Source organism: Anser cygnoides, chromosome 33 (assembly GCF_040182565.1).
Source record: "Anser cygnoides isolate HZ-2024a breed goose chromosome 33, Taihu_goose_T2T_genome, whole genome shotgun sequence".
NCBI classification, from domain to species: domain Eukaryota; kingdom Metazoa; phylum Chordata; class Aves; order Anseriformes; family Anatidae; genus Anser; species Anser cygnoides.
This window is the reverse complement of record NC_089905.1, coordinates 3,317,046-3,327,418: the sequence shown is the minus strand read 5'-3', so window position 1 is coordinate 3,327,418 and position 10,373 is coordinate 3,317,046. Positions and strand designations below refer to the sequence as shown.

Here is a 10,373-nt window from a genome sequence, read left to right as displayed (position 1 = left end):
GGGGGCGTGGCCGGGCGCTCTCTCGCGGAGGAGCAGGAGCCGCCGCCATTTTGGTGTCGCTGCCTCGGCTCGGAGCAGGGCCGGAGCGGCGGCCGCTCGGTCCGGGTCCCGCCCTGGCCCCGTCCGCGCTGGGCGGCCGGGAGGATGCGGCGCGGAGGAGCCCGGCCTCGGCCTCGGCCGCGTTGTCGCTGACACGGTGAGGAGCGGGCGGGCGGGCGAGCGAGCGGGCGGCGGGCGGGGACCGGGACCGCCTCAGGCCCGGAGCCCGGGGGGAGGGGAGCCCGGCCGGGAGCCGCCGCGGGGCCGCCCCGCCGCGCACCGGCGCCCAGGCCGCGCCGCCCCGCACCCCCGCCGCGGCCCTGCCGGCGGGCTCGGGGCAGCCCCGGCGGCGCGGCCTGCCGAGGCGGCGGCGGCGGCGGCGGTGGTGGGGGATCCCCGGCGGCCGGGCCGGGACGCGGCGGGGGAGGCTCCCCGGTGACAGGAGCGGGGCCCGGGGTGCCCGCGGTGCGTCCGGAGCCCCTCGGGGGGGGGTGGGGGAGGCCGCCGGCCGTGCCCCCGCGTGGGGCCGGGCCGGGCGGGGGGCGCGGTGCCGCCTGACAGCTGGGCCCGGGGGGCGGCAGCCGGTTCCCGGGGAGCCCCCTCGGCAGCCGGGCCCCGCTGGGCTCTCCCCGAGTCGCCTTTCGCGGAGTAGGCGGCTTTCCGCTCGTCGGGATGCCGGCTGGTTCGGGTGGGCTCCTCTGCTTGCGGGCCTCCCCCCCCCGCCCCAAATCATACTCACAAAATTTCCCTTCCGTTGCGGTTTTAATCTCGTTTAGTTTCCCGGCCGGTAATCTGGGATTTGGTGGGTCCTCAGCTTGACTCGGTTGTCAGACCAGAAGCCAAACCGTGTTGCTATCCTTTTCTTTGTATTAGATAATCCCCGGAGTTTGTAGCTTCTGCTTTGCACCCTTGGTTTTGTGGTTCCTTCACCCCGTTAATTACTTAGCAGAGAACTGGAAACAACTTGGAGCGTGGGTTCCATGCGATGGCCTCAGGACATAGATTCGCACTCTTGGTAGTTGTGCGTTATCAGGAGCAGGTCAGAGAAACGAGGCAGTGGGATCTTGCACTGGCTTTCCAGTCTTGTCAGTAGAGTTTGGGGGAGCTGGCCCTGCTGCATGTGTGGTTAAATAAATTTTCTTTGACTTTATGGCCATACGTTTACATACACTTAGTTTTCATTCTCAAGAACAGCATGCCTTTTTGCATCTCGTGTTATTTGTTTGGGCTGTCTTCCTTGTGTTACCGTAGATTGCACCTGCAAAAGCAGTGCTTTCTGTGAATGTGGGAGCGTGTAAGATTTTGGGGGTTAATCCTGAACGCTTTGTGTTTCGCATGGTCATCCATGAGGACCTGGAGACCATCCCTGGTGTTTCCGCCTCCGTGTGAATGGAGTTGTTCTAGCAGCTGGTTGAACATATGGGTAGAGATGGGCTCTAAAATCATCATCTGTTTGCCTACTTGAGTTCTTAAGAAGCATTCTTACTCGAAAATGAAAGCTTCAGTAGCTTTTCCTAAACTCTATACTAAACTCTATAAAAGTAAAGGCAGACTGGCAGGGAGGGCTCTCATGCATCTTGCTTTCAAAAACAAAATTATCCCAACTTTTTGGATTCCAGTTACATTTGATTGCTACAAGCAATCAACAGTCATCTGAAAAATAGTTAATGTTTAAGCGCTAATGAACAGCAAAACAATTTAAGTCATAGTTTACAAAAAGAAGAAACTTGTTTTCAGTTGTTTTTAGAAGTTTAAACTGTCCTTGAGGATACCAAGAGCAGTTTCAACACTTGGTGCAAGATACAGGCTTATTGATACAAGCTGTAATGCTGATGTCAGAAGAGAAAAACGGAGGCAGCATGTACAATTAAATGGTGGTTATTTTGAAATAGGTGTTGTTGTCATATGGACTGTTGACTTGTTAAATTGCTGCGCTGCCAGTGGCAAGAAGTGGGCTTCTGCCATTGTGGACACATCTCTTCCACCCCAGTGAAATCCTGTGTTCATTTCACAGCTTAGAAAAAAAAAATCCAATATGCAGATCTAGTGTGGTTGTTCTGTGAAAACAAAATCTTTATTTGTTTCTAATTTCCTGTATCACAGCCTTACCTGTTGGGCAGCATGGCTCACGTGGTTTGTGTGAGCGTCCTAGCAGTGGCTTTTTGGCATAACCAAAGGCAGTATGTCTTGGGTTCAAGGCAAAATACTGGCTTACTATGTCCTTAACGTTATTTTTTACTACGTGGGTATAAATGACAAGTTGGAGTTCAGAAAAAAAAATTGAAAGGCATTAGACGCAGAGATGTACCTCTCGGGAAGCTCCTGAATCACAAATTTAGGGGCTAGGAGAATATTGTAGGGGGATTATCACAGCATACTTTGTCCGTTTGGTTTTCATACTTTTTCGAGGCAATCAGTATTGGCCAATGTTGGGACAAACAGTACAAGGCGAAATGTATGCAGCGTTCAGCAATTACAAATTAATTTGCATATCAGCAGCAAAACAACCAAATTATCAGGCGGGTCAAAATTCAATTTTGTGTTTCCAAACTCTTCAGTTAGGAAATCAAAAGAAATCCTCTATCTCCTTACAGAGTTGTTCTCCCGCTAGAACATCCTTGTGAAGTGCCCTCGTGTCTGCACTCGTTTCTTCCTACAAAATGCACGTCCCGCCACCGCTGGCCGTTCCAGCACGAGGTCCCCACTGTCTTTGCCACTGACAAGTTTGCAGAATATTCATTCCTGACAAGACAGGGGCTCTGTTGTTTTATGCCTGTCAAAAACACATCCAACAGATTATAATTGTAAAATATTTGTCACTTCGTATTTAAAACAAACAAACAAACAAAGTCATTTTATTTCTGGCAAGTGTCTCCATCTCTGAACTTTTATAAAATACTCACAGAGGTAATCCCAGGTCCTTGAAGTTCTGTTTCAGTGACTTCCAGTGATCCGTGTTGCTTCTCGGGGTACGTGATGTGGAGGAATATAGTTTTTTGTGTTTTTTTTATGACATTTTATTCTCCTTTTGAGAAGGAACTTCTGAGTGTAGCAGCTTTCTTAAGTAGCAGAAAAAAGAATTCATGGAAGGCATATGAGAAGGACTTGTGGGAGGCCATACAGATATTAGAAATATTGTGGGATTTCAAATTTTTGATTCTGGCAGCTGAATTTTTTACATGTCCTCTGGAACAGAGGCAATGGAAAGAGCCAAAAGAAAACATCTTTCAAATATAAAATCACAATACATTCACATCAGCATAAGAATAACAGAAATTAAGATGGCAGAGGAAAAAAAAATAATTTATTATAACTTGGGGGGGGGGAGCGTATCTAGGAGCTGACGGTAGAAGCCGACTCTTGGCATTTTTTCTGGAAGAGTAGGGAGTCTGGAGAACCGAAATCCTAATGGCTAACAGGCACAAAGGGCTTCGGATGTGTCAACAAGGGAATAAGAAGGAATAACAGGAATTAAAATTGTATACGAAATTAGAAACGTCATTAATGCACACCCTTTAGTTCTAGGGACACGTGTCAAAAGGGATGTTAAAATGCTTCTTACTGAATCTTTTGTGGTGAGCAGCGATTACAGGAGTGATTTGAGATCTACAGAACCTGCTGGGTGAGGGCCTGGAAGTTCGTTTAGGGAGATGGGTAGGCATTTAGGGGAGTTCGTTTAGGGAGATGGGTAGGCTGGGTCTTCATCATTGTTTGGGCCATAGAGAGATTTGATCCTGGAGAGTTTGTAATCTAGCAAACTTGGCATTAGCCTCTGATCCCATGGAAGGAAGTTGTTGGCAGATGCGGATTAGGTCTTGGAGTAGAGTGGGACATGGCAGTTTGTTTCATCACGCTGAGGCTTTACAGCAGAGACGTGGGTGTTGCTGTGGAGAGACCTGCAGAACACGAGCAGTGGGAAGGGAATTGTTGAGCAGAGCTCTTGGCCTGGTGCAGAATGCCGTGCTGCTTGGCGGTGGCGGTACTTCCTAGCCCTGGAAGTTAAGAAGCGGTGTGGTTAAATGACAGCTTGCAAGTTTAACAAATACTTAATTGTGGGCATGGGCAGTCAGGCTTCACTGCTTTAATTCCACGTGAATCTTCTGGGGCACACCGGACGGGATATGCTACTTTTCTTGGAAAGCTCCTGGTAGCGCAGGACGTGCAGAGATGTCTTCCAGGGGTCGGCATCATCGAAGCAGGTGCTTTGTAAGTCGATAGTCTGTTTTTTCTGACCTGAAGAAGCCTTTAGCATAATAAAAAACAGTCTTTGCACGTTAGTGGAACAAATGTGGAAAGGGAAGACACAGATACGTACGTTATATCACACTTTTGTCTCAAAAGTACCAATTTGTCAGAGTTTTCGGGGTAAATTCATTACAAGCTTTTATAGCCGCCGTGGAAGTGTCACAGAACCACCGAGTGGTTGAGGTTGGAAGGGGCCTCCGGAGCTGATCCCTTGTTGAACCTCCCGAGGTTCCTCTCTGCCATGGCTCCAACTGTGGCTGTTGGCATTTTGCTGCTTGGTTCCGTGACATCCACAGGGAGATCTTAAGGCACGACCTGCAAGAAGATCCTATAGGCTGGTACAAGTCAACCAGCCCAGGCGTGAAGAGTACTGCAGAAACTGTAGTTTCTTAGGAAAAGGGGAAAAAACAACCAAAAAAGAACACATGCCATGGTTATCACTAGCGAAACAGAAAGCACTAAGGCAGGGGGACAACTCAAGACCCAAGGTCCAGCTGTGCACACCTTGAAGACAATGACAGGAAGCTTGTATTGAGGTAGGGAAGAAAAAAACATTATTGGAATTCAAAGAGATGAGATCTGCTCATCGTGGTTATGAAAATGATCAAATTGGCAGACACGTTTGCTATGAATTAGCGTAGGGTAATTGGAGAGTCTGAGAGAAGAAGATTACAGTGATCAAGGCAACACGATGATTAGGTCCGGGATTAGCATTTTTGTTGTCCGTTTAGAGAGGAATTAATGGATAAATAAAATGGCCTGCCACATGTTTATGAGAGTCATCAATTTTGTGACTTTGTTTCTTGGGTGGTGACTGATGCGGCATTGCCACGCACTGAGGTTTTAGCCCCCTTCTCCCTTCAGCCTTGGAGTCTGAACGTTGTCTTGGTCTCGCGGTTTGCAGCACGAGTGTGATCCTCCTCCTCCTCAAAGCCTCACTATTAAGTAAATACGGAGCCAGATGCAGCAGTGCTGTATGGTGGTGTTTCAGTTTGATTTGGTTTCAGATTCTAAGCTAATTAATTAATTATAATTGTAAGAAAATGACTGAAGGTTTGTGGCTGTTGTGGACAATAGTTACCGGACTAGAGAAGGAAACGTATGTGTGAATGTAGACGTGAGACTTGCCTTGGCTGGTGGATTCCCTCCTTTTCCTTAATACGAATAATAAAAATTCATGTCCTGGCTTAGAATTACCATACTGTTGGCCGGTTTTCCTTTGTTCATCAGCATGTAGGAGAAAATCCCGTTTCCCTTGATCTGAGGTAGCCTAGTGGCCTGAACGTTGGGCCTTGGCCTGGGAGCTGTCCCCAGCTTGCTTTCTAGTGCTCCTCTGTTGATTTTTTATTTTTATTTCTGGCTGTAAAATGGAGATTTTGTCTAATTACCTCTGGTCTTCTGAGCAACGATACCATTTTTGGTTTTTTGGGGGGGGGGATGTCCTTAGTTAAAAAGTCATAGCTGTAAACAGAAATCCCTTTTAATAACACGGAAATAAGTCATTTTTCTCTGAGAGTGCAGCTGGTGAAGCCCAGCTTTGTGGCGATTTCCATTTTGTGTTCTGCCCCCCATAATTCTGGTGTCTGACTTCCAGTCTATGCCTGCTGCAGCCGCCGTTGTCCTCCTCGGGGCCACTTTACACACCCCTGCTCCTGTCTCCTCTGTACTTCAGTGCTCGGTGAGCCACCTCCCAGTGTCACCTCCTGACTCCGACAGGAGGCCCGTGGGCCATATGGCCGGTGGCTCTGGACCCTGTTGGTTGCGTGCCGGTGGGCTGAGCCCCCAGGAGGCCGTGTGTCCGAGGGGTCTGCCGAGCTCTCTGCGACCGTTGAAACTCATTTTGGAGCTCACTGAAACCACGAAAATCTTCTCGTGGCATTGTTACAGTTCAACCTTAATCATGTAGAAAATAGGAACGGATCGTTGTGCTCATTTCATCGTTTCCCTGCCCATGGCGGGGGGCTTGGAACCAGATGATATTGAAGGTCCCTTCTAACCCAAACCATCCCACGATTCCACGATCGTGCTGGTTTACCTTAATCCTATAGAAAATAAGAACAGGAGATCATGTTGCTTTAGTTCCTGTGGTGCTCTTTTCAGTACGTTGATGGTTTTTTCAGGCCTGCTCCTTGTATATTTGCATCTTCAAAAACGATTAAGGTATTTAAAGACGATCTGCTTACAATGCCCCAAAGGTAACAAAGGCCGCCTGCTGGCTTGGTTGACTTTCAGCCCCTGGAGTCTCCGAAGGGAGAGCCTTTCCCTGAGGGGCTGCTAAGGCTGAGGGGGTTGATCTGGGGTACCACGTGTTACATCCACGGGGTGGGCGAGCAGGTGGACGGCGTATTGCCAGAGCAGCAGCAGAACGACTGTGCGCTCGCTCGGCGTGCCGTGAGGCCGCGTCCGCCCTTGTGCCGTCGTCGCGTTGCACCAGGGGCTGTGCTCCTCCTGCCCTCGTGCTCATCCAAGCCCCCACTCTGCGGCCGGCGCTCGGGTCCCTTTTCTTACATCGCTCTCTCCAAATGTCAGGTCATGGTGCAAGGCGTGCTTTTAGCTTGGCCCACGCACACAGACCTGCGATTTGTCCCAGCCGGCAGTCATCGATGCGCCGTGTTTGTGCCCTCCGCGGATGCTTTCTACGATGCTTTTTTGGTTTTGTGGATGAAAATGTAACGGGGTGCGCGGAGTTGGTTTGTTCTTTGGCGGCGGGGGAAATAGCTTCTGGCTCTGCGGTGGTCTGTGTGCAAGCACAGGAGGTGGTGCTGGCACGCTGCTCGAGCAGTCTGCCAGCCGGGGACCAGGAAGCCTTGCAGTAGCAAGGTGATTGAAGTAAACTTTTGCTTTAGTTCTTAGAGAATTTGAGATGAAAAAGTTCCCTCAAATGTATCATTTGTCATAATTTATCTTATGACAAACAGGTTAATTATACATACATAACAGTGCAACAATGATGGGTAGAAGGATGGACTTCCCTGTTTCGGTACGCCTGGAAGTACAAATTAGTGTGACATTATTTTTTTTGCTGTTCTCCCCTTTCCCCATCCTTCTGGGATTGTGAAAAGTCCTGTGAAAAGTCCTGTTGCAGTGTCTTTGAGAACCAGCGAGTACTTGGGTTAAGCCTAACTTTCCTGGTGGCTCAGATGATTAAAGCCACATTGTTTCTTATTTTTGCATGCTTTATCGTAGGTTTCATTGGCTGCATCTGCATCATTCCTTAGCTGCGACTAGTTCATTTCATTCGGGCAGGGTGACAGTGCTAGAAGCAGCAGGGTACAGATTTAAAAAAAAAAAAAAAGTTATTTTCATGATCTATATTAAAAGTCTTAAAGCCTTAATTAAAAATGCCTTGTGGGTGAATTGGAAAGTATATGGTAATAGTCATATATTTTTGTTTTTCAACTACAATTTAAAATTGGTTTTACAGATAAATTTTATTTTGTAGTAGGTTACGGGAAGGGTTGGTGTTTTTGAAACTTCAGCTGTGTGACAGCTTTTCTGGAACTTTCTGAAATCCGATTGCTTTCTAATCATTTTGAATATTTATTTCACTTCTGCTGTAAAATTGAAGTGTAATTCTGTCTTTATTTTCTTGTTCCAGAGTAAAAGATGCTGACTGCCAGTAGTAGAACAGATCTGCTGCGGAACATATCTCTGTAAATCTTCCCTAAAATTACCCGAAGGCATATATTCCGCCTGTGATGGACCCTCGGAATACTGCTATGTTAGGCTTGGGCTCTGATTCTGAAGGGTTTTCTGGGAAAAGCCCCTCTGTGGTAAACATTGGCACGCTGGTGGGAAAAGGAGAAGTAGAGCTAGAAAGTTGTACCAAGGAAGAAGACGGTGAGAAGAAGAATCGGGAGGGGAGCAGTGCTGAGAATGGGAAGAACGAGGGTCTAACTGATGCACAGCAACAGTTTTCAGTGAAAGAAACAAACTTTTCAGAGGGAAACTTGAAATTGAAGATTGGTCTTCAAGCAAAGAGAACAAAAAAGCCTCCTAAGAACCTTGAGAATTATGTGTGCCGGCCTGCTATAAAAACCAGCATCAAGCAACCAAGAAGGGCACCAAAGAGTGGGAAGATGACAGATGAGAAGAATGAGCATTGTCCTTCAAAACAAGTGAGTAGTGCTTTTATTTATCAAGTGTTTTGCAAGTCAGAGTAAATTTAAACTCCATTTAAAAGCTTTTAGCATCTCTGCATGATCACGTTCTACTGACTGCTTTGGATGTGACCTCTGATACTGAAGTTAGAAATGGTTTGATTTAGTTCTGATTGAGAGATTTTGCTCTTTCACAGCTTTTCACCTTTTTTTAAGTAGTCATGAAAAATGATGTTGACTTGAGGTGAACCTGAAAAGCAACAGTGTAATCTTAAGTCTCTTGTGTTGAAGATTTTTATTTTTTCCTCTATTGAAGTCGGACTGTGTATTTGCTGTATTTGTCTCTATGGTATTTGAATATAGTATTTAAAACTTTTCCAAATCTGAAGAGGTAGCCCTGCCTCGGGGATGTCTTGTTGTCATCATCGTCATGATACAACAAGTAACAGCAGCCATAAGAGAAGGGGAGAGCAGGAGAAATGACAAGACCTACAAATGTAGTTGCAGAGATACTAAATTTTAGAGGTGTTTTGTTACGGCATGTAACAGATCCTGGGTAAAAGGTCCCCTAAACCAAAGATCATTTCATTGCTCCAGCCTGCGTCCTGTTGGTCAGGTTGCCTGTGTGAATTCTGTCTTGGTACAGCCTACCCAAAGAAGGAAAATTCCTTTATTTTGTACCGCGATGATGTCTCTCTGACATACCCAAGCCTTTTTCTTTTGCCTGTCATGCCCATGGTTAAGTTTTCCTTCAGGAAGAGCATCTTCAAGGACAAATAATAAACGATGCCCTTAAGGACCAAGTGTGCTGTATGTTACAGGTGATGACTCAAATGACTTCTTCCAGATTCTACCACACAACTTCCTTTCCTTTTCTACATTATCAACAGAAGGGATTTTTTAGCCAGCCTATGATACAGGAAATTCTCAAGCAGAAGCGGTGCAGTATGTAACATAATACTTTGGCTATGGCAGTCTGGAATATCCAGCCACTGATCTCTCTTTACGTCCGAATTGAGGTACTTCTTGCGCTTAAAACTCTCTTTTTAGCAAAGCCCTGAACCGTTAAGGATGGAAACTTTTCCACTCCATTAATTGATCATGCCCTGGGATTTTTTTTTACCAGAGCGAATAATTAATGTTGGAACTCAGTGACAACGTGGATTCTTCTTCCTTGACATCTTTGTATACTGGATTTTTCTCAAAAAGATCCATCATATTTCAAATGGAAATTAGAAATTTGGGGGGGTAAAATCAGTTAGGTGGAGTTCCTGGTCCTTTTCAGATGGATGTCACAGTGGATGATCAGTGGTCCTTTCTGCCCTTAAATAAATTTCAAAGCTATATTTCATGCTTCCAGTAGTACCCTTTTTTATATGATTTTATGTTGTCAGTATGTTATGTCATAGATCTGGTATCGATTTTTCATTCCAGCAGTTCTAAGTGGAGTTACTCCTGCTGCTTGTCTGGTTAATAACCTAAATGCGTAGCATAGAGAAATGCAGATCTGTCTCTACGATTCAAATGCTCCTTGCTTAAAATAGTTCCAAATCCCTGACTAATGATAATTCACTTCAGATACCCTACTCTCTCTGTAGAATCGTACCAAAATGTTTTATAAATTCTTTAACTCCGTGTGTCCCCTGATAGAAACAATGGTTTACAGCATCCTACTCATTTCTAGCAAGTGATGAAAATTGTCTTTCTAGAAACAAATGGCAGACGTGGTTTAAAACTATTGCATGTTTTGAATATGATACCCGAGGGATTTCTTTTATCTTACTGCAGTGAAATAAAGCAAGCTTCAGCACTGAAAATTACGCTTCGGAAAATTAAATTGATCCCTTAATCTTTCCTTTCTGTGGAGAGGAGGCGGGGGGAAGCAATTACGTGGCCAGCTCAGGGCAAGGTGTGACGAGCTGTTGAGCTGTGAAGCCAGGCTGTCCGTACTTACAGGAGGAATTCAGAACTTGAATGACAATTTAGCAC

At 46.3% G+C, this 10,373-nt stretch overlaps 1 protein-coding gene across 3 annotated transcripts in view; it reads left to right on the top strand.

Moving 5' to 3' along the window:
- Window positions 1-21: 21 nt before the first annotated feature.
- The window catches only part of ASH1L (ASH1 like histone lysine methyltransferase), a 58,771-nt gene continuing 48,419 nt past the window's right edge, over window positions 22-10,373 (top strand). For 2 of the 3 annotated variants that reach the window (XM_066985888.1, XM_066985887.1), the window contains exons 1-2: window positions 25-196; window positions 7,883-8,402. In XM_066985888.1, the coding sequence (XP_066841989.1) occupies window positions 7,983-8,402 (420 nt within the window). In that variant the 5' untranslated portion in view covers window positions 25-196; window positions 7,883-7,982. Of the gene's footprint in view, window positions 197-7,882; window positions 8,403-10,373 lie in introns of all 3 variants that reach the window. The other variant, XR_010827087.1, reaches the window with a different exon arrangement.